At 35.9% G+C, this 24,297-nt stretch overlaps 1 protein-coding gene across 1 annotated transcript in view; it reads right to left on the bottom strand.

The window, feature by feature from the left end:
• Positions 1-9,638: 9,638 nt before the first annotated feature.
• LOC125238707 overlaps positions 9,639-24,297 on the bottom strand; it is a 76,907-nt gene continuing 62,248 nt past the window's right edge. The window contains exon 3 of the mRNA XM_048146113.1: positions 9,639-9,897. Coding sequence (XP_048002070.1) covers positions 9,639-9,897 — 259 coding nt within the window. The remainder of the gene's footprint in view (positions 9,898-24,297) is intronic.

Here is a 24,297-nt window from a genome sequence, read left to right as displayed (position 1 = left end):
CTACTCCTTGTTTAAATATCAGATTGCATTTACGAGGTTTTCATTGCCGATTTATTCAAATGCAAAAAGAACTATGACATATTACAAACACCATTTAGCTTTGTTAAATAACAAGGCTGAATGATCTTTCTCTCTAATAATTTTCACCTCTTATCTTTGATGACTTCGTGACTCCATTCCAGTTACACTTGGGACTCTCGGGTAGACGTTCTTAGCCAGAGGGCCTTACGTTACGTATACAGCGAAAAAGTTTTGGTGTTGCAACACTTGCAACCTATTTTGAAAGGATAAAATGTAAAAGCGTATCTGCTTAACTACTTCATCTTGTTCTGCAGTTCAATACTAAACAGGTCTTCCGCCGCGGGATACATAGAAGACTTCTTTTTGTCAGAAAATTTGAACAGTTTTAGTTCTGTTTGCAATTTATTTATTTATTTATAATGTATTCGGATGCTAACAATAATGAAAGTGCAGCGTTTGATACGGTACTCAGTGTCACTTGATTGATTGAGTTAAATTGATATACATTTACATGAGATTATCCACAAATATTCATGAAAAAAACCCTGCCTGCTAAGCCGCGGTCCCGGCGGATTCGAATCCCGGTAAGGGCATTTATTTGTGTGATGAGCATAGATATTTGTTCCTGAGTCTTGGATGTTTTCTGTGTATATAAGTATGTATTTATCTATATAAGTATGTATTCGTATCGTCGCCTAGCACCCATAGTACAAGCTTTGCTTAGTTTGGGGCTAGGTTGATCTATGTAAGATGTCCCCCAATATTTTTGTTTATTATTTATTTACTTATAGTCATACTTGTTATGGAGAATTTTTGGCCAAAAGCTGCACTTTTGGATGGAAGCAAGCCGCTTTGCATGGTGATAGTAGACATTATAGTAAACGATTTTTTCCGAGGATATCGAAATTTCATCTCTTAGGAAGCCGAGCGTAGCGAGGTGTTTTATGAAAATGAAAAAAAATCTATCTTTTTATTGTATCGTCCGATTTTGACAAAACGTATCTCAAATGAAAGGTATTAATTTGTGTAATTTAAAAAAAATATAAAGAAAAAAAATTTAAAAGAAAAGTAAGAAAAAAATAAAAAAAGTAAATTTCCGTCTCGCACTGAATAACTTCAAAGAATGACAGACAAAATGTACAATGTCGATATACAAGTTTTTTTTAATCGAAGACAGATAAATTTTTAGTTGAAAACTGAAGACCGCATCGAAATCAGATCAGCATTTTTTAAGATACAAGTTGCCAAAGTTGGGAAAGATCGCTTTATATGGCCACTTTGAAATTCCTTTGCCAGAAAGTCAGAAATAACATGTTTTTCTGACACAGAAAAATACATAGTAACAGTACACATCAAACTAAAATTAAAAATTCCGAGGATATTATAATTTCATCCCTTAGAACGACGAGCGTAGCGAGGTCGGTTACGAAAACCGAAAAAAAAATCTCTTTTTTTTGTACGTCGTCCGATTTTGACAAAACATGTTTCATTTGAAAGGTATTACTTTATGTAACTTAAAAAAAATATTGAAAAAAATTGGAAAAAAATGTAAGATTTAAAAAAAAAACCTTAATTTTCGTATCACACTGAATAACCGCAAAAAACGGTAGACACGGTGTATAATTTCGATATATGATTTTTTAAAATTAAAGACAAATAAATGCATGATTATAAACTAAAAACCGAATCGAAATCGAATCAGTAGTTTTTAAGATGCAAGTTGTCAAAGTTGGCTTAGTTTGTTTATATGGTCGCTTATAATAGTTATAATATAAATTCCTTAGCCAGAAAGTCAGAAACATTATATTTTTCTTACAGTTAAAAGTATGCATAGGTAATAGACATCATTATAAACATTTTTTTACAAGGATATAAAAATTTCATTCCTTAGAAACCCTTACAAAGACGATCCAATAAAAAAAACTGCCTTTTTTTTGTTTTTCGTAACAGACATCGCTACGCTCGGCTTTCCAAGGGATGAATTTTTTATATCCTCGTAAAAAATTGTTTATTATGATGTCTATTACCTATGCATACTTTTAACTGTGAGAAAAATATAATGTTTCTGACTTTCTGGCTAAGGAATTTATAAGCGACCATATAAACAAACTAAGCCAACTTTGACAAATTGCATCTTAAAAACTACTGATTCGATTTCGATTCGGTTTTTAGTTTATAATCATACATTTATTTGTATTTAATTTAAAAAAATCATATATCGAAATTATACACCGTGTCTACCGTTTTTTGCGGTTATTCAGTGTGATACGAAAATTAATTTTTTTTTTTTAAATCTTACATTTTTTTTTTCCAATTTTTTTCAATATTTTTTTTAAGTTACATAAAGTAATACCTTTCAAATGGAACATGTTTTGTCAAAATCGGACGACGTACAAAAAAATGAGATTTTTTTTTCGGTTTTCGTAACCGACTCGCTACGCTCGTCGTTCTAAGGGATAAATTATAATATCCTCGGAATTTTTAATTTTATTTTGATGTGTACTGTTACTATGTATTTTTCTGTGTCCGAAAAACATATTATTTCTGACTTTCTGGCAAAGGAATTTCAAAGTGGCCATATAAAGCGATCTTTCCCAACTTTGGCAACTTGTATCTTAAAAAATGCTGATCTGATTTCGATGCGGTCTTCAGTTTTCAACTAAAAATTTATCTGTCTTCGATTAAAAAAAAACTTGTATATCGACATTGTACATTTTGTCTGTCATTCTTTGAAGTTATTCAGTGCGAGACGGAAATTTACTTTTTTTATTTTTTTCTTACTTTTATTTTAAATTTTTTTTCTTTGTATTTTTTTTTTTAATTACACAAATTAATACCTTTCATTTGAGATACGTTTTGTCAAAATCGGACGATACAATAAAAAGATAGAATTTTTTTCATTTTCATAAAACACCTCGCTACGCTCGGCTTCTTAAGGGATGAAATTTCGATATCCTCGGAAAAAATCGTTTACTATGATGTCTACTATCACCATGCAAAGCGACTTGCTTCCATCCAAAAGTGCAGCTTTCTTTTCATAACTAGTATGACTATTATTAAATAAGGTAGTAGTGCCACTCAAGGAGTAATTTTTGATATAAATCGCTTTAATATCGGAAATGTGTTAATTTTACTTTAAAATTTGTTTTCCAAATGAGCTTCTTAAAAATTGCAATGGTATTTCTGTCATTCACAATATTCGAATTATTCGTTTTATCCGGATTTTAACGTGCAAATTATCCGAATTTCAAAATCAGCGGATATATCCGGATTACAATACAAGCCCTATTCGGTGTCACTCCTAAAGTAGGTACTTACAGGCGACCGTACCGACATATGTCAATTAGGGACGCAGTTATTTGTAAAAAAATGAGAAAGCCTTATACGGTCAACCGGGGTGGCTTTAAAACGCAGGGGTGACTTTGAAAATTTAGTTTTAAAGTCATACTGTAAGTAAATTCGCGATTTTCTATGGTAGATTTACAAGAATATTTATTGATCTATTATCTATCTACTAATTACATGAACAGTTTCAGTAAATAATGAATGATGTTAATTTTAAAGCCGTTCAAATACCATCAAAGTAACCCCAAATTTTCCTAAAGCCACCCCGGTTGACGTAACTCTCCCGCTCTTACAATCCCGTACTTGTTGGACCTTGGTCGGTTTGGTCGTCTGTAGACAGTGTAGACACTAATACACTCGCCAACTACAGTTGTGTATTCCATGTAGATACACCAAGGGCCCAATTCTCAAAAGCTTGTAACTTATTGTAATAATTTTCTAGAAATGTAAGTACATTATGCAAAATAAATAAGATATTTTTATTGCAGATAAAAGCTTTGACATAGATGATGAAGATCTAGCCTTCAAAAAAATATATATAGAGAAAAAACTACCCCATATCCAAGCGATTCTGATGACCTTGAGTTGGATGTAAGTGCTTATAGTGTGAGAAAGCTGTATAAAATATAATCTGCACTAATTTGTATAAATATGTGTGTTACTTAATCTGTGTGAATTTGTAATAGTGATATGTTTTTAAATGTTTTTAAGGACCAAGATGCAGTCCTTGAGAGAGCACAACCCATGCAATCCATTTATAGTGAACCGGAACCGGACGCGATGTGCCCTTGTTCATGCAAGCGTAATATAGTTGCAGTCGTTATAAGAAAAAAGTTAGAACAAGTTCCCGAAGAGAATTTACGGGCTTGTTTAGAAGATCTCGAAAATAAAATAGAAAAATATTATTAAACTAGCTTTTACCCGCGGCTTCGCCCGCGTAATAAAAGTATTCATTAAGATTTTCATTTGGATCCTTAGGTTTCTCTGGTATATTTATCTGCGATTATTTCGATTGCACATAATACTTTTGCTTGCAATGATTGTAGAAATATTACACATCGACCACAGCGTAGGTAATTCTATATACGCTGGGGAAACCTTTATAAACATTCCACATAGCCCGTATTTCGACACTATATGATCGGTGGGTAAAAAGTACTTTTTTCTATTATCCCTTATAATTTTTTTACATTTTGCTTATACTTATCGCAAACGTAATCTTCAAGCAAGCAAACAACGATCGTCTTAGAGCACTTTGATTGTAAGAGACCGCCGACCGATTATCCGTATCCCTCTAACGATACCCATATTATCCGTATCCGTATCCGTTTCCGTATCCGTATCCGTATCCCTATCTCTATCCCTAATCCCTATCGCTATCGCTAACGCTATGGCTATCGCTATCCCTATCGCTATCCCTATCCCTTATCAAGATAACACTAAGTTCTCGCGCTTTGTACACATATTTAAAGTCACATACAGGTCGAAAGCGATTAATTAACATTATTTTTACCTTTTTTCCCAACGTTTCGGCCAGGTTGCACTGGCCGTGGTCGCGGAAGACTGACGTCCCAGCAAAATGTCACCGGAGATGTAAACAACACAAAACTACCCGATATTAATTTATATAAATGTTCGGGGTAGACAAATAAATATAATCTACCCGCATGTAATTATTTACGACATCACATTAGAAACCTCAAAAATAACAGTACTTCTCCACTATTTAATGGATGTTATTATACATATAAACCCTCCTCTTGAATCACTCTATCTATTAAAAAAAAACCGCATCAAAATCCGTTGCGTAGTTTCAAATATTTAAGCATACAAAGGGACATAGGGACAGAGAAAGCGACTTTGTTTTATACTATGTAGTGATATCGCTATCTCTATCCCTTATCAAGATAACACTAAGTTCTCGCACTTTGTACACATATTTAAAGTCACATACAGGTCGAATGCGATTAATTAACATTATTTTTACCTTTTTTCCCAACGTTTCGGCCAGGTTGCACTGGCCGTGGTCGCGGAAGACTGACGTCCCAGCAAAATGTCACCGGAGATGTAAACAACACAAAACTACCCGATATTAATTTATATAAATGTTCGGGGTAGACAAATAAATATAATCTACCCGCATGTAATTATTTACGACATCACATTAGAAACCTCAAAAATAACAGTACTTCTCCACTATTTTATGGATGTTATTATACATATAAACCTTCCTCTTGAATCACTCTATCTATTAAAAAAAACCGCATCAAAATCCGTTGCGTAGTTTCAAAGATTTAAGCATACAAAGGGACATAGGGACATAGGGACATAGGGACAAAAAAAGTGACTTTGTTTTATACTATGTAGTGATGTAGTGATGTAGTGATGTGTATCAAGATTATGTGTACTCTATCATAATTATAGCTTCAGTGTAAAAGTCAATCATATTTTGGTACATTCGTTAGTGAAATATCGTTATAAAATAAGGGTTATTCCACTAGTCAGAGTTACCACTAAGTTGTTACCAGTGGTAACTACAATGTTATTTTCCCATAGGCAATTACTGGAAAGATTATATCATAAGATTCATAAGTTTTGTTTTATTTTATACACATGTAAAGCATGACCAGAAATATATGACTACGCGCCATGTAGCGGAATTTCATTAAAACTATTTTCTTCATAGTCATCATACTATACTGAACTGTCACTCCATACATCAGAATAACAGCGCACTCCTGCCTGACAATAGTTATTTATATTTCTGGTCAGGCTTTAGTTTCTTAACCATACTTACCATATCCAACGCGATCAATGTTATTTTCACCAAATCTAATGGCAACAGCTGAGACTGTTTCCTCACCTTTAATTGATTGGCCTCAATGGCCACTGCGTAAGAGTCGTTAGAGGTGCACATTGACTTGCCTAATATCAAGGACGATAGATACCGGGACTGACAAAGCCCATACAAAAGTTTACCTCTGAAATGTCTCATACATTTCCGAGCGATTATTTCCGAAAAAATTAACAATATCAAAAAATGTTAGTAGTAAACCCCTATTCATTTTTTAATACCTATCCAACAATAGGTATATCACACGTCAGGGTTGAAATGAAAAAAAAATCTCTCTCCACTTTACGTGTAGGGGGCGGGCACCCTAATAATGTTCTCATGCAATGATTAGTTGGTTTCGATTTAGCTTAATATATTTTTTGTTCTTATTTATGGTGTCTGTATTTAGCTCTGCCGTGAAAAATATTTAAAGAAATAAGGAGGCCGTTTCATCATCGCCACCAGTACAAAACAAGGTCCCACGTAAGAAGAAAATAAACATCGACGACTTCGATACAGGCACAAGCTTCATGAATTTTAGGCTGTGTGGAAGTAGCAAGTCTTCAAACCTAGCTTATTAAATTGTCATTCTCTAAAACCATGCTTTAATTTTCTACAAATATTAACGCGAAACGAAACCCAGTACTCGCTGTCCCGATTATACATGACGTCGGCACATTATTGCCATATGAAAACGATTTGTAGCGACACTCTTCCAGGGTCAAATAAAAACTTGTCAGGCTTTAGTTACTAAAAAAATCCGGATTTAATCCGGAGTTCGGATTTTGCCCTAAAAATAATCCGAAAATCCGGATTTTATATTATTGCAATCCCTAGGTATAACCCAATCCTTTCAGAAAATATTTACTTTATCACAAAATTATTTTAAACTTTCTTTTTGACATCGAAAAGGCTTTAGTTTTTTACATACCGAATAACTTTATTTCGGTATCATGATTCCTTTTAAGATAATTACATTATGTATAAGGTAAGGAATAATATTTAGAATACCTAAAATATGACAAATTTGCATTCTATTCAAATCAGTACGAGTATACTTCACGGAGTCCAAAACTATACGCAAATCAGAAGTCCAAAACTAGAAAAATATAGATAGAGACTATAGAGAGCGATTGCGGGCGCCGGTCGGCTCGAGCGCGAGTACTTGCGCCGCCGGCGTACGCGTCTGTGTGCGTGCGCCACGCGCACACACAACTTTACTATACAGGGCCTCTCTGTGGGTTCCGCCCCCGTCAACGCGACGGCGATAAAGACCTAAAAATCTGAATTCGTGCTTGCCTCCTGTATCGTCTTAATCCTTTAATGATTCCGTTAACGTGAAACTTTAAGTAGACAGGTTTTATGAAGACAATTGGCCGGTGAGCCCTACAATTTTAAAATTTGCCGCCCTTTATACATGGTGTATATTCTATGCTGTTTCTTCCTATCCTAATAGTTTCAATATCAAGCATACACTATCACTGCACGTTCGCTGTTTATACGCCGAAAGTTGCAACTCAAGTAAATGAAGTAAACAAAACAAACAACCTACCTTCACCTTCATTGCCGGCCGCGGCCGGCCGGCTAACCGAAACAGAAATATACATGAACTTCGTGTGAAAAAGAGACAGCGAAAGGCGGCTCGTGCGTCGGCGAAAACGTTCGGCTCTGGCGCTCGCTACAGTCGCTATACCTACTCCCGCGCGGCTCGGAACGAAATAATATTGGTTTTAGGAACGCTAAAATTCTGTTCGTTCATTTAAACGTTACTGTAAGGAACTGTTCTTTGAGGGAACGAAATAAGAACCGAAACCGAAATTATTTTGTTCCCACTGAACAAAATTTATAATGAACCGTTCGTTTAGGGAACGATATAAGAACCGTAACCGAAATTATATTGTTCCCATTGAACAAAATTTATAGGTAACGGTTTAAGAACGATATCAAATGGTATTTGGGAACGGGTTCCGATCCCTGATCCATACACTGAACCGTTACTTCAGAATTTACAGTTAATTTCAATTTAACTGGCTCGTTATCTTGTTTCATTGACGGTACTTGGTGCAAAATTAGTTTTTCATTCGTTTTGATAATTATTAAACCATCTCGCTCCGTAAATGTGTGTCCGAGTAATAAGGAATGCTTTAGCAAATGATCTGGTACTATCAATACTTCTATCGAGGCTTTAACTGACTGCACTTGCAATCGTAAAGTACATTTGCCTATAGGTTTTATATAGCCATTACCAAATCCTTTTAAAAACGTCAAATTATCTGTGGAATGACTGACCCCCAATTCAAGAAAATCACTATGTCTAATAAGGGTACCCTGGCATCCGAGGTCTACGAAGCACATTTTGGGTTTATCGTTAACCAAAATAGGAAGAACATACTTTTTGTCTACCTCCCCGGCAAATTTAACTTCTAACACCGAATTTTCCGCCTGACTATTTTTATTATTGTCGTTGTTGGTTTTGGTTAAACGCCTGCAATTAATACTCTGATGTCCTAATCGTTTGCATACTGTACACGTTATCAAGGGTTTTGAACACTTGAAACTTGGGTGACCGACCTCATTGCAGTTAAAACATTTAATAGTATTCAATCGCGTATTATCTTTCTGTGGTTCACTCGATTTCTTGGTGAAAGGGAAACGCCTATCTTTTGAATCCTCAGTTTTTATAGATTTTAGGTACGCTAAGAGTTCTTCAAGTTCATTAAATTTACCAGCCTGGGCTCCTAATCTAACCCCTTTATCGTCCAAGCCGTATATGATACAATCTACTGCTCGTTTGTCAGTTATTCCACATCTGTTAAGCAAATTCATTTTATGATAAAAATATTGCTCAAGTGTTTCATTATGCCTCACTTTCCTGTCTAACATTTCATGTAAAAGTTGTGCGTAATTTTGAACAGTGGGAAACGTTTTTGCTAACTTTTCTTTCCATTCTAGCCATGTGTAATTAAGTGACGGTAAACCTTGGTACCAGACTTTTGCAACACCACCTAATTTAGGCAAGGCATAATGAATCAATTGAGTTTCCGTCCATTTATACAAAGTCGAACATTCCTCTACTTTTTTAATCCACGCGTCTATTGTTTGCTCTTTATTGGCTGGATCGAATTCCGGGACCGCGTTAGTATTCATTGAAAAATGATTCTGATGCTGAGATGTAGACGCAGGCAACGATTTCATTAAATCCATAACGTCTTGCAAAGAAAATGTGTTACCGCGCCTATTTGAACTATGTTTACTACTACTACCACGGTAATTTCTAATCATTTTATCGTCACTGCTACAAGAACTGGAAGCACTCACGGTTGATCGCCGCTCGCGTCGTCTTTCCCGTCGATTTGAAGACGGCGTGTTGTATCGGCGACGCTTGGTTCGCTCGCTGCTACACGGCGACCGCAATCTCTTCCTCGATGATCGTGAACGTTCACGAGACGGCGGTGAGCGATCTCTTAGCGCCCGAGAGCGCTTCAAAGGCGTCCGTGAACGCTTTCTGGGTGTCCGTGATCGCTCTCTTGGAGACCGCGAACGTGGCCTTGAAGGCCGCTTGCCGCGCGGGCGTGACCGGGTCCTGCTGCGTCGCGCATGCCGTTGCCGCGTGACGCGTCGCCCTCGATCTGGCAGCTCCTCGCGCCGCCGTGCTGTCGCGTTCAGTATCACTGAACCCTCGCCCTCGCTCATATCCTCTTCGCCGTGTTCATCCGAAATTATACTTCCTGTTTTGAAATGAATCACTCATTAGCTAAAAACCTAAAAACTAATTTACACGCTTAGAATATCAGTTCAAGTTATGATTTAAAAGGGTTTGAGTATTTCAAATATCTATGTAAACATGACACTACTCAATTAAAGTACAATAAAACTGACCGAATGGTATGTGGACATGTGAATCCCTATTTCTGAACTAAAAGCTTTATATCGGGAATGTGAGAGTAAATCATACTCAGATTTAACATAATTACCATTTATTACAAATCTTTGATAATAAGCAATACTTTCACAAGCAATTACGATAGCAGAGTTACCTTGTTTACTCGTCGAGCTCCAAACTAGAAGTGTCGTCCATCAGATTGACCGACTGACAGTTACCGATAAAAAAATATCAAACGAGGGTGGCTTCAAATTACGTTGTTTCAGTCTACCCATAGTATTTATGAAAATAATCAAAACAAACAAGGTAGATTAAACTTCTGCATTAAAACTATCTTGATTTGTTAATCACAATTGACAATAACCAAAAACAAAGCTTACATACTGGTATAATAAATGTCACCACTTTTCAAAAACCGAGATGTGAATTTGAAGCAAAATTTTGTTAGCCGTTTTTAACAACTCGAGGCATTGCTAATACAAAGGAAAAAATCGTTTAATCAAGAGTTTATTCCTATTGACAAAGTGCCAGTTTACTCATAACTCCACGATTTCTTAAAGACATACTGTCACAAATTGACCGCTGCAGCATATCGTAGCGCTTAATGTGTAAGATAATATGCAATTTTCTGAACAAGTTGTGTTCCATTTTGGATTCATAAAAATAAGAAATCGTTATAACTTTTAATAATACACAGTACTGAGGGTAAGTAAATGTAATGATGACATCTTTTTTTTTAACAATAATGTTAAATAATGAGAAGTGATTGACTACTGCACGTTTTATCAATAATTATACTTTTATTTTATGCGTATTATCGATCTATTGATATAATTTACCACAATTATTTTATTCCATCAGATTTTGCAATATAGTCATGACGGTAGATTATCAAACCAGTTCTACAACGCCAAAGAAAGAAAAATAAATGTCTCACTTACCATAACAATTTCAGTGCACGTTTCGTAAAGTAAGATAATGGTACTTCCACAAAAAAAAAACCAAAGGAAAGAAAACCTTACGTTCGTGTGGCGTGGCAAAAATCTTTACCGATTCTTGTTTCGTCCCATTTCTGACCTGTTGGGGACATTACCAGGTTGATGATGAAAACTATTACTTGTACCATCACTTTACTTTATTCGCTTATAACAAACATATTAACAACCAATTTACAATAAATAATTCAAGACTTCTTCACTACAACTCGTCTGTACTCGAACTGGCCCCCGTCACTGTATGTCCGCCATTTTTATAACAATCCAACATGGCGGAAACCAGTGACTAGTATGAGTCAATTGATATTCTTTAATACTTTCATCATAAATAACAGTAAGATAAATCAAAATATAAGGCATTAATAAATAATTACTCTTACAATAGGAAAGCCGACAAAATGAGGGAAGCACGAGTTGTGCACGTAGTGATTAGGTCTCTCTTTTCAAGCACTAACAGTGAGAGTAGCGTTCACGTAGGTAAGTAGACACGAGGGGATACTTAGGTTCTCCAAAATATCTCGTACGAGTGATAAACGATACAATAATACATGAGTTATGCTAACTTAGAGTGAGAAGCACCGTTTAGTGTCTAAACTGGCCGACAATGGTAGACCACGTCAGGCGTTGGCAATACGAATGTGACTCGATCCTATTTAAAATAATGCCAGAGACTGCACAAGATCGGGAAGACTAAAAAGTGGGGGAGGTCTTTTCCAATAAATATCAGTACCTACTAGCTGGTTTTCCTCAAGGCTCTCAAATAGTTAATTCAAAAGGTTACGATGTGATACGCCGTGTCGGAAACATTACGTACTGATGATTTTTAGAAACAACCACAATTAATTTTTAATAAGGTAGTTATGTCGTAATGAACTTATTCACCTTGAAAGTTTGAACGTACATATCCAATCATGTTAGATATGACTGGGCCAAACAGTCCCTTTCCTCTGCCATCCGTGCATTGCTCTTAATCAACTGGAAATTTATACCTGAAATGCTGACAAACAATAAGTAATACATAAAATCATATTTCTTTGGTCGTATTATTTCCTTATCCAGGCCCAGTACCAATAATAGTGCTATCTTATTTACTCCAATACAAATAGACAGTGTGCACTCTTCAGATATTGGCAGCCTCGCTAGCCTCGTTATGGTAATTATCCCGACTAACTATCCCAAATTACGCAACGCACTATCAAATACTCGTAACCATAGACGCGAATAAAGTAGTGGGGAAAAGAGAATCTTGATTATAGGGCAACTTAATGAGAGAATGCTCGAAACTGGAGAGGAGCTGCGGTTGAGAAGCGTGATATTAGAACTTCTAGATGTGACATATGAGTGAATAATATAGTTTAGCTGAGCTTGCAAGCTTTGTAGTTGCTTTGCAGTGAATTTTTTTGACTTCTATTAAATCCAAACTGCAAATTGTTTATCAGAAAAAAGTAAAATGCTCTAGTGCAGAAACCATTGTCCGGATTATTGTCATGTTATTGTCATTTGTCATATCATGCGTCACTTTCGCACTTACACTACACACATGTTAGAACGTGACAAACATGGTGACAAAAATGATAGACAGTTTTAGCCAGCAGGCAAATATGAGCAAGCTTAGAAATAGTATTTCCGTCGTCGATTCTAGAAACTAAGGCTGATGCGGTCGTGTACTGGATTTAATGGTTTGAAATTTTCCCTAGACTGAACAACGTTTTACAAGCGCGTATCACATTGTATTCTAAATAAAATCCAGGAAAAGTGCCATTAACACTACTAAGTATTTTACTGTCGGAGTTCCATTTGTAGGGAGAATTTTCATGTAAGTTTATTGCACGTTTAGTGTCCCACTTAGGCCGTTTTCACATTATCCGATCCGATATCGGATGTAGGACCGACATCCTACAATAATACGATAAACGCTTCCGATAGTGTCGGATGTCGGTCCGATAAAACGCATTTTTCCAAACCAATGAAGTATGATGTATATTCGTATTCGTATGTTTTATATTCAATAATTATAAGCACTATATTTCAAATATTATATTGTAAAACTAAAATAAGGAGCACAAAAAATACTCAGAGTGTCAGGCAAAATAAATAATTTTATATTTAAATTTATCTACTAAGAGATGAAAAAAGTAGTATCCGCAATTCGGACCGATGAATTACAATCTTTTTTTTTTTCAATGGAAATGGCCAATCGAATTGTCAACTGAATTGAATTTCGATCATTATTCTGCGGCATGTGCGATGACAAGACACTGTATCTCCGCAATTTTTGCAAAAACACCTATTTTCCAGAAATCGCATAAAAAACATTTTTTTTATTCGGATAATTGAAAACGGCCTTATTGGCCACAGAGTCGTTATTTTTCATCCGATTGTAATGAAATTTGGACATTTTACAGAAATAATATGTTACTATTAGTGACCATTTAAAAATAATGCAATATTTATACTTCTTTCATGCATTTTAGAGCATAAACGTGTTATGTCGTAATATACTTTATCAGTAATATGTGCGAGTTGCATTGACAAAACACTGTAACGCATGAATTACAGTGTTTTGTCATAGCAGACCATATTACTCCTAAGAGAATTCTAGGTGTGTACTATGTGTACACTATTAACTTAAACTGAAATAGTTGTCATATACCTTCTTATGAATAAGTAACTTTATACTAGTATGTGACATCTATTTCAGTTTATAAATATGTAGGTAATTCAATAAAGCAAACAAGCAAGGGATGCTGCTTCTGCTTCTGTTGCTTTAACATTTTTGTGGGACTACGTTTTCGCTTGTTTTTTCTTTGGCACAACTTCAACCTGAGACTCGGGTACTTCAGAAATCAGGAGCAGTATGTGTATGGAGCGTGCCATGCTCGGTACCAAGATTCAAGATCGGGTGAGGAATGCCAAGATCCGTCGTCGCACCAAGGTGCAAGACGTGGGTTTCGTCATTACCAAACTTAAATGGAGTTGCGAGGGACATGATGCTAAGCAGAGTGATGGCTGTTTAAATAGGAATAACTAAAGACGGCACTGTAGTTAATTCCGTAAGACAATCTGATATAGGTTGGTTCATACTTTCGTCTAATTGAGTCACTGCTGGATGTACTTGATAAGGCGAAGGTATTGAGTACTCAATATACAGCTATATAATACCTACCTGTTCCATCGGCTATTGTTGAGAAGCATAATCAGTAGAACAATTTATTTTGTTTGATGCAACATAATCATCTATACTTTTCTTATTAGTTTTGGCGTTCAGGGGTAGTTTATCACTTTCATTTTCTAAAAAACTTTTTAATCTGGCAAAATTCGATGTCACATTTGAATGACACTCTCTGTTGCAATGTTTAGAAAGTTTTAATTTAATTTATTCCGTTCTTTACATACTCATTTTACTAGTCTATTGATATCTACACAAACTAAATAAAACAACGTGCAGGCTGCACTTAAGAAGTCCTGATTTATACTAAAAAAATACCTAAACCAAAACACTCCGTCAAAATTTCTCGTCGGATTATTTTGACAAAACACTGTAAGTTTAGTCACCGGTTGAAGAAATGGGGAGTTTTATTGTGACAAAACACTGTATCGAGAGATGCAGTGTTTTGTCAAATGACGACTTTAGATTTTAAGAGTTACAGTGCATATTACAATGAAGGTTTTCTATGTTTTTGATAGAAAGTCAGTATACTCTTAACATGTATATATTGAATAGGGCCAGATAAGCTTATTGGACAGTATTACCACAAAACACTGTAACTCGAGTTACAGTGTTTTGTCATGGCACGGCAGAGATTTTTACTATGTAAGTTAATTTCAATTATTACATTAATAATCTTGTGCAAAGCAGTCATGTTTTGATGACAATTATGCTAGTGAATATCAAATATAATTATATTTCGCTTATTACACGAGATATCTTAATGTTCCCTATGATACATGAATCACATGAATGTAGGTTTGTACCTACATAAACAAATGTGTGGTTATTACATCCTAGACAACATAAAGGGAAATCATAACATTACATGGCTGAACGTTTTTAAAGTAGCACGACTTGCTTCCAATTTAAATATTCTCCGTTGTTCCATTCAGCTCAAAGCTTTGAGTTCAAAGCTGTATGTTTTATATGGAAAGGACTTTTGAATTAAATTTTACGGTTAAAAACGCACGCACACGCACGAGTTTTTAATAACCAGGTAGAGAATAACAGGAATAGAAATAACTATAATACATACATACATACATACATACAATCACGCCTGTATCCCATAAAGGGGCAGGCAGAACACATGAAACTACTAAAGCTTCAGTGCCACTCTTGGCAAATAAGGGGTTGAAAGAAAACGAAACTGTGACATTACAGTGACATAACTATAATAATGGTTTTTATTTTGGTTATCCGCTCCAAAAGCTCAAGCTCATTAGCGATAGGTCCGGTTTATGATACATTTGGGACTACTTTTAACCCCCGACGCAAAAACGACGTATCTGTCTATCTGTCTGTTTGTCTGTGCGTGTCTGTCTGTGGCATCGTAGCTTCCGAATGGAGCGGGAACTTAACAGGAGCTGAACCGATATAGATTTAGTTTTCTTTTTTGTTTGAAAGCTGAATTAGCCGGGAGTGTTCTTAGCCATGTTTTATGGAAATCGGTCAACTATGTCGGTGAAAAATTAACTTTCAAAATTTTAATTTTATCAACAGACTAGTTTTATTCTTACAGTAAATAAAAGAGTACTATTATCATCAATTCATCACCTCTTCATTTCGTACCCTTGGTCAAATAACGCCACATCTGCAAAATGTTCACTTTTCAGGAGAGAGGTTTAAAGATTTTGCGAGTGAATTTTTGAGGATAACTTTTTAGTGTTTAAAGCAATGTCCTCAAAATTTTGCGTGAGTATTTTTGTAAATGCAAGTAATTCTATGCGCTTAACTCTGTCTTATTTAATACATTATTTTTGAAAATAATATGTCGGATGTGCACATACGGCATTATTTTACCAAAGGTCAAGAGACGCGTGTGATGATCCGTCGTTATTTGTAAATATTTTAAAAAACGTCAGAATTAACCTTAAATTCATAGCATAGGTACTATCAGCAAAATATACTTAACATATTTTAAGATAATTGTTATTAATATGCCAAAAATCAATAAAGAATATCGTATGTGAAAATCCGACTGCCTTATTTACTAAATAAAACAGAACTTCAACAGCCGTATGTGCAGATGCAATAGTTTTACGGAAGACTGTCTTAATATCATTTAAAACTGTTCTCCATTCGGGATATTATTTTTGCACCCTTTTTATACCAATTTAGATCTATGGTGTGGTATCTGTAAATGTTCCGGTAACACTGACACAACTGATTTTACGACGGCATACGCGCAGCATTGCGCTCGCGGAAACAACGTACAAAAACCGGCCAAGACCGTGTCGGGCCACGCTCAGTGTAGGGTTCCATAGTTTTCCGTATTTTTCTCAAAAACTACTGAACCTATCAAGTTCAAAACAATTTTCCTAGAAAGTCTTTATAAAGTTCTACTTTTGTGATTTTTTTCATATTTTTTAAACATATGGTTCAAAAGTTAGAGTGGGGGGACGCACTTTTTTTTCATTTAGGAGCGATTATTTCCGAAAATATTAATATTATCAAAAAACGGTCTTAGTAAACCCTTATTCATTTTTAAATACCTATCCAACAATATATCACACGTTGGGGTTGGAATGAAAAAAATATCAGCCCCCACTTTACATGTAGGGGGGGTACCCTAATAAAACATTTTTTTCCATTTTTTTATTTTTGCACTTTGTTGGCGTGATTGATATACATATTGGTACCAAATTTCAGCTTTCTAGTGCTAACGGTTACTGAGATTATCCGCGGACGGACGGACGGACGGACGGACGGACGGACGGACGGACGGACGGACGGACGGACGGACGGACAAACAGACATGGCGAAACTATAAGGGTTCCTAGTTGACTACGGAACCCTAAAAACGAAGCATATGCAATTGTGGCATTATTTTACGTCCATTGCTTTTACTTACGTCGTTGTTCAGAAAAATATCTCAGAAACTAAAAGAGATAAAAATAAATTTCTTGAAGCATACTCTAGAATGTACTATTTTAAGGCTTTTTCCGCAATAAAAATAATATCGACGTAAAGTCACATATTGCATTATTTTACCAAGGGTGCGATTTGTCACATTTTGGTATGTTCTAATGAGGAGGCACACTCAAAGATTATGACAGATGGCGCCACCTTATTAGTCCATTGTACGGATAAAGAATTTCATACGTGAAAGCGAGAAGAAGACATTTTTTTCTCTCTCACACATATGAATGACAGTGACATGCCTAGACACTTACAAATGCTTTAGTTATACTTCCGCGTGCTTGCACAGGCGCCGCCTGGAGGAATAAAATGTCAGTGTGCCTCCTCATTGCTTGACGTATGTACAGTCGGCCAAGAAAGTGGTCTACCACTTTTGACAAAAGTTTCTGCGAGCTCTAACGATCGCTAAGGCTGACTTGACATATGGCATGACGTAAGGATCATATATAGAGAGAGCAATTGTCACTGACATAATATTATTGCAAGGGGAAATCGACCTTGTTGTCTCATGACGTTCAAACGAACCTCAACCGTAGGGTGGTAAACCATATTTTTGGTCGACTGTACCTGTCTGTTTTAAAACTTTTAAACTTTTTAGGCGTAACAGCAGGCCTAGCACATGATGGCCGCGGGAGTATGTCGCCGCGAGATAGACTACCTGTCCTTATGTCATTAATACAATTAGACAAAGACGTGTCATCTATCTCGCGGCGACATACTCCCGCGGCCATCATGTGCTAGGCCTACAGAGGCCTTTCTCTCGACACGATGACCCGTTTTAAGGCGTAAGAAAGAAGAATATACCGTTTTTTGCAGGGTATTTAAAATATTTTGTAAACAAATGCCGTTTCCATACTTCTTGCCAATCTGGCATCAACCAGGCACCCGGTCAAGCAAACTCTATCTACTTGGATAATCATTTATTGGTTTCCGAATACAGCCGAGCCTTATTGCTTCCCGGACTTTTAACTATATTCCTCTTCTTTTTACAGTACCTACGTATTAGTTTAATTTCCTTTGATTTAGAGACGCGTTTCGTTACATCTACACAATTCTAATACATTTATTGACAACGCCGTATGATGGCCCTTGCGTGTTCATATTTTTTGTGTTGTTGCAATTAAATATCACGTACGAGGCATTTTTAATGTTTTTGTTGACTTCAACTTACAAAAATTGACGCCCGAAAGCTGCAAGTTGCAATTAAAAACGGACAACTCTGTGGATTTTACTGAGTTCATTTGTCATGCTAAGTAGATACGTTTGCTTGATCCAGGGTATAAATGACTACTGTGGTTTACCTACACCTACAAAATTTGACGCGCGATAGAGACGGATTACATAAGCCCCTTTTTAACAGAGCAGATAGAGAAACTGCTTAAGTTTCAATGCCACTTTTAGCATTATCATCATCATCATATCAGCCTTTTACACTGCTGAGCATAGGCCTCTTTTCCAGTACGCTACTTGCCCCGGCCCTGAGCTAAGTTGTCACCCGCTATTTTCCGGATGTCGTCCACCCAACGACATCCACTCTTACTGGGTACTCTTAGGGTGACGGTTGCTAACCCATCCATGTCACAATAGATCTCATATCCTACAGTGGCTACAGTCGACTCCTAGTTACTACATCCACGAGAGGAAAGCGTGTAGTGAAATTTTTAACCCATCACCACAAGGGTAACCTACCTACTTTTTATGGTTTACGTGAGGCGGTTAAGTGCCTACCTATAAATTAAGGGAATCTTTTTGACGTGGCAATTAATATTGAAACGACTAATTATTATTCAAGCCATGTTTTAAATAATTAATTAGAGGGGAAGATTAAGTCGTCTTGAAATTTATTATCAAAGGACAACTGGTAATAATTTAAAACCAAAAGAAAAGGCGGAAGGAATTTTCAATCTTGTAAATTTTGCAAAAGTAAATAGATTTTTATCTGTCCATATGGTATACCAGACCTATGGGAGGTGAACGCGGAGCCAAAGCTAACACGTAGGGGTCCAAAATTCTCGGAAGGTGTTTTACAATCTTCTATATTTTTCAAAGTATTTTTACTTTAATAGTATTTTATGCAACTGGTGGTTAAAAGAGATCAAAAAAGGTGAGTGGCGTGGGTAACAATTTGAGGCGAAGCCGAAAATTGTTAATAAAGACGCCACGAGCATTTTTTGACTCAGTTAAACACCGTTGCATACAATACTTTTTCTACGGCCAAGCACTTACTTTGAAAGAAAATTATAAATTCAACAAATACCTAATTCCAGTCATCTTAGTTATCTAGTGGACCTACCATTTTGAATTATGCAGTTTGAGTGCAAACATGAAAATAAAACTGTCTATGGTATGGTTCTCTGAAGCCTGGCCACTAAGACGAATCGAGCCGAGTTGAATCAGGGGCGGCTCACTCTGCGATTCCGTCGCCGCGCTACAAGTACATGCTGGCGGCCGCGAGTTCGCGGCCTAATCAGGGGTGGCGCGCATTCTCACAAAACGCACTTTAGCACTTTCTATTGTTACTATGCGTCGCTAGTTTTTCATAGGTTAATATGCGATATCCTCGTGTGGAATGGCTAATAATGCTTAGTTAAATAAAATTCATGAATAAATAAAATAGGACAATCTTATCGATCTAACTATTAATTCTGTCATTTATGTCCCACGGAAAAGTTCAATAAGGCTTGTGACTTAAACAAAAATATATAAATACTGTATATACCTAGAAAGTACCCAAGACTTGAATATAACAGCATAACATTTTGTCTGACTATTAATTATTTTTAATCCATAGGCAACCCTAGCGTCCGACGCTGCGCACGTGCGGCTCGTTTCTTTGTAAGAATTTTGTAGGCATTTAAAAAGGCGGCATTTCGTGAACATCAAAGTAGTGGGCCTTCTGTACTTGTACTATTATATATTCTGTGGTTGAATCGAGTTCTCATACATTTGAATGCGATTCGACGCGTCGCCAATGAATGCAGCAGAAAACGAACGAGACTCGACTCTGCGAATGCCAGGCTTTATCTGACATTCTAAGGTTGGCAACAATGTTTACAAACAATGCATACAATATTTTAATTTTCGATGATGAAGTGATTGGTTTGTTAAGTTGGTAGCAATGTATTTACTGAACTTTAACAGCTATATCGTGCTACTGCTACTAAATGTTTTCAGGGTATAGACTAGATAGACTTGTCCTGTCATCTTTTATGTAGGGTTTTAAAGTTCTCTGCACGACCTTGTAACTCAAGAATAACGGTACGGGAGTAGAAAAAATCTTAAATTAAGTGATTTTCAGCTTTTATGGGCACGATTAATCTTCATCATAATCGTCTCTTACCATTTTAAGGCACAGCCTTTGCTACGAGTATATACTTCTGGGAGCATCGCTGTGTAATCTCAGGAGACTGACGTAGTCAATCTTTGCGACACTTTCTGCTGGTCAGCACTTACAATTGTACTGTACGTGTGTACTTCTGGAGCTTATGCGCCTTATAAGCGATACATTGATCCAGACATAGAATTAATTTGTATTATCATTGATGAATAAAAACCGGCCAAGAGCGTGTCGGGCCACGCTTTTCCGTTCCGTAGTTTTCCGTATTTTTCTGAAAAACTACTGAATCTATCAAGTTCAAAACAATTTTCCTAGAGAGTCTTTATAAAGTTCTACTTTAGTGATTTTTTTCATATTTTTTAAACATATGGTTTAAAAGTTAGAGGGGGGGACGCACTTTTTTTTCCTTTAGGAACGATTATTTCCGCAAATATGAATATTATCAAAAAACGATCTTAGTAAACCCTTATTAATTTTTAAATACCTATCCAACAATATATCACACGTTGGGGTTGAAATGAAAAAAAATATCAGCCCCCACTTTACATGTAGGGGGGGTACCCTAATAACACATTTATTTCCATTTATTATTTTTGCACTTTGTTGGCGTGATTGATCAAAATCAAAATCAAAATCAAAATAATTTATTCAGCAAATAGGCCACAGGGGCACTTTTACACGTCACATGTACATAGGTATTTAAAAAAATATTTAAAATTGAGTTGAAATTACAATTGATACTATTATATACTAATTCTAAGTTCTAACTAAAGTTAACTCTATACAATTAATTAGAGATGTAGAAGGTCTCTAAATGTCGAATTACAACCAAGAACTACACTAAATTTTAATATAAAAAGTAAATACAAAAAAAAAGTCTAAAATTACTTTAGAGGTGCAAATGACTCTAAATGTCACAACTAAAAATAAAATGTATATCTACTTAATCTAATTCTCCTTAGAGATGTATATGGTCTCCATGAGTCAAAATCATATATTTAAAATATTCACTAAAAGAAAGGAAACAAACGACAACCGAACAAAGTGTCCTAATTTAATAAAAATTAGAATTAAAGTTACTAAGTTATAACAGCCCCAGTAAGCTTAAACAGACCGGTCTTCACAGACGGCACCCGTTCACGAGTATGACGCGTATATATACATATTGGTACCAAATTTCAGCTTTCTAGTGCTAAAGGTTACTGAGATTATCCGCGGACGGACGGACGGACGGACGGACGGACAGACAGACATGGCGAAACTATAAGGGTTCCTAGTTGACTACGGAACCCTAAAAAGTGTTTTGAAGTTGCTCTTGTTTAACCCCCGACGCGACGGGGTCTATAGCCATGTTTCATGAAAATCGGTCTACTATGTCGCAGTCGGGGGTATTTCAAAATTTTAATTTTCTGGTTATTACCCCATAATTCTTTTGAATTTTTTCTCAGCAGTAATGTATTGCGAAAATTGTTGCGATGACAGATGGATCGCGCGAACTTTGCCGAGCCGAGCCGAGCCGCGCCGAGCGTAGCTGTTTAAACGGCGCGTGGCGCGCCGGATCACGAGCCGAGCCAGGCTCGGCTCGCGTTATCGCGCGCCGTTTAAACGCACCTTTACTGACCTTACATACATACTTACGCGATATGAGCTTTTTAAATTATCTGTCAACAAGTGTAACGGACGCATTATTTTGCATGGATAAAATTTTAATTAAGAGGATACGATACCGAAGCACGAATTCAAATTTGAGATTTTTAGGTCTTTATCGCCGTCGCGCTGACGGGGGTGGAACCCACAGAGAGGCCCTGTGTGCGTGCGCGCGGCGCGGCGCTCAAGCGCTCTCTATATTTGTCTAGTTTCGGACTTCTGATGCATAATGTTTTGGACTCCGTGAAGATATTAAGTGTACTGATTTGACTAAAATGCAAATTTGTAATGTTTTAAGGAATGGTAGAAACAATTCCTTATCTTATACATAATGTGATTATCTTAAAAGATGATTTCTTTTGTTAGCGAAATAAAGTTATTCGGTATGTAAAAAGCTAAAACCTTTTCGATTTCAAAGAGAAGCCATATTATAGGAGTAGGTACGTACAATCAACCAATTAATCTGAATCCTAGGTCATAGGCCAATCTAGACCCTTTCACAGTAAAAGTAAAACTGACTTCTGTAGCAAATAAAGGACGGTGTCAATACGACAGGGTTCTAGAGTGGCCTAGGATTCTACATAATTGGTTGACAGTATCTACCTACCAAAAATGTATGTGAATCTTATTCTTTTTTTTTGCACATGTTTGACAGAAAAGTGACAGCGTAGGAAAATTTAACTAGGTAACAATTTGGTACCTATTATACTTACCAGACACCGGATTATGTTCCAAGGTAATTAGAACTTTTTAGCAGAATTCTAACAAAAAATCTGCCAAAGCATAAGGACCTTTTTCAGGTGGAAAGCTACATATGCATCTTATATTTCTAATTTTCTAGGGTTGTGTATATATATTACCTACCTAGCATTAGAAATACAAGGCTTAGCACAGAACAAGACCAACCATAAAAATGCTTAACTAATTTGCCAGCTACTCGTAAATTTAAACCTAGGTATCGGTACTTAAACGTATTGATTGATATTTTTATTATTTAAAACTTATTTATACTTACATATCAGCATTTCCGTTACCATAGAATTAAAACGTATATAACACTCATTTCATCTACCAACTAAGGGCATCTGTAATCTACATACAAATAAGGCCCGGTTAAAAGTCTCGAAATGTTATGTACATTTTATAATTAGATAAGTGTAAATGGGTCAAAAAATTGGGTCCATGTGCAATTTATGGGTGTCATTTAATCGATCTGCAGAATATTCCTTTTTTGGTAAGCAAAAATATATATTTGGTCAGCAAAATTGGACAGTTGGTTAGCAACTGAAGGTCAGAAAGTATTTTTAAACTAGTTCACAATTAATGTCATACTGAGCTACTCAAAAATTTTTTGGTTGACAGTTTGATTACTTAAGCGGCAGTAAGCTATCAGCCTTAAATCAGATTTCTTTAAGCAACCTGCGGGTAAGCGATTTATTTCAGTTTGGATTACAATTGAACTGATCCGCTAACATTGGTTCGCTAAAAAATCAGTTGATCAGCAAATTTACCTTTTACCAGCCTAACTTATCTTTTCCTGATCGGCAAATTTATTTTAATTTTTTTTTAAGTTTTGTCCTTCAAAAAACTTACTGCCCATTTGTAAAATGGGTACAATAATAATTATGTGCTGGACATGATATATTAGGTCATTACCTATGAAATTGGCGTTTTTGTTCAAAGATATAGGTCTGATTCTATTTTATTTATTTCAGTAGTAACTTCGGGATATTGTTTTTTATTTTAACAATGCACTCAATAAACAATGATTTTAAATAAAAATAATTGTAACTTTTTAATGTTCTGTATTCAGAATAAACCCTTGAAAACAGGCCTTTTTATGTGCTGTCGGTTCGAGTATTAAAATTACTTATATTTTTCTAATGGTACAATTTTTTAAGAAATTGAGACATTGAAAATATACCTTAAAAGTGTCTAAAATTACTGACAAAATTTTGTTTGATTTGAAATTGCCATCAAAAAGTATTTCGCAAAATTCATTGTATCAAAATTCGGGTTCCGTTGAAATTCCCCATACAAATCGCCAATTTCACCTTTAAAAGTACCAAAAAAAATAAAAATCACTAACAAACACGTAACGTA

Source organism: Leguminivora glycinivorella, chromosome 2 (assembly GCF_023078275.1).
Source record: "Leguminivora glycinivorella isolate SPB_JAAS2020 chromosome 2, LegGlyc_1.1, whole genome shotgun sequence".
In the NCBI taxonomy this organism is placed as follows: Eukaryota; Metazoa; Arthropoda; class Insecta; order Lepidoptera; family Tortricidae; genus Leguminivora; species Leguminivora glycinivorella.
The sequence above is the reverse complement of the archived record's forward strand: the minus strand, read 5'-3'. Positions and strand labels throughout refer to the sequence as shown.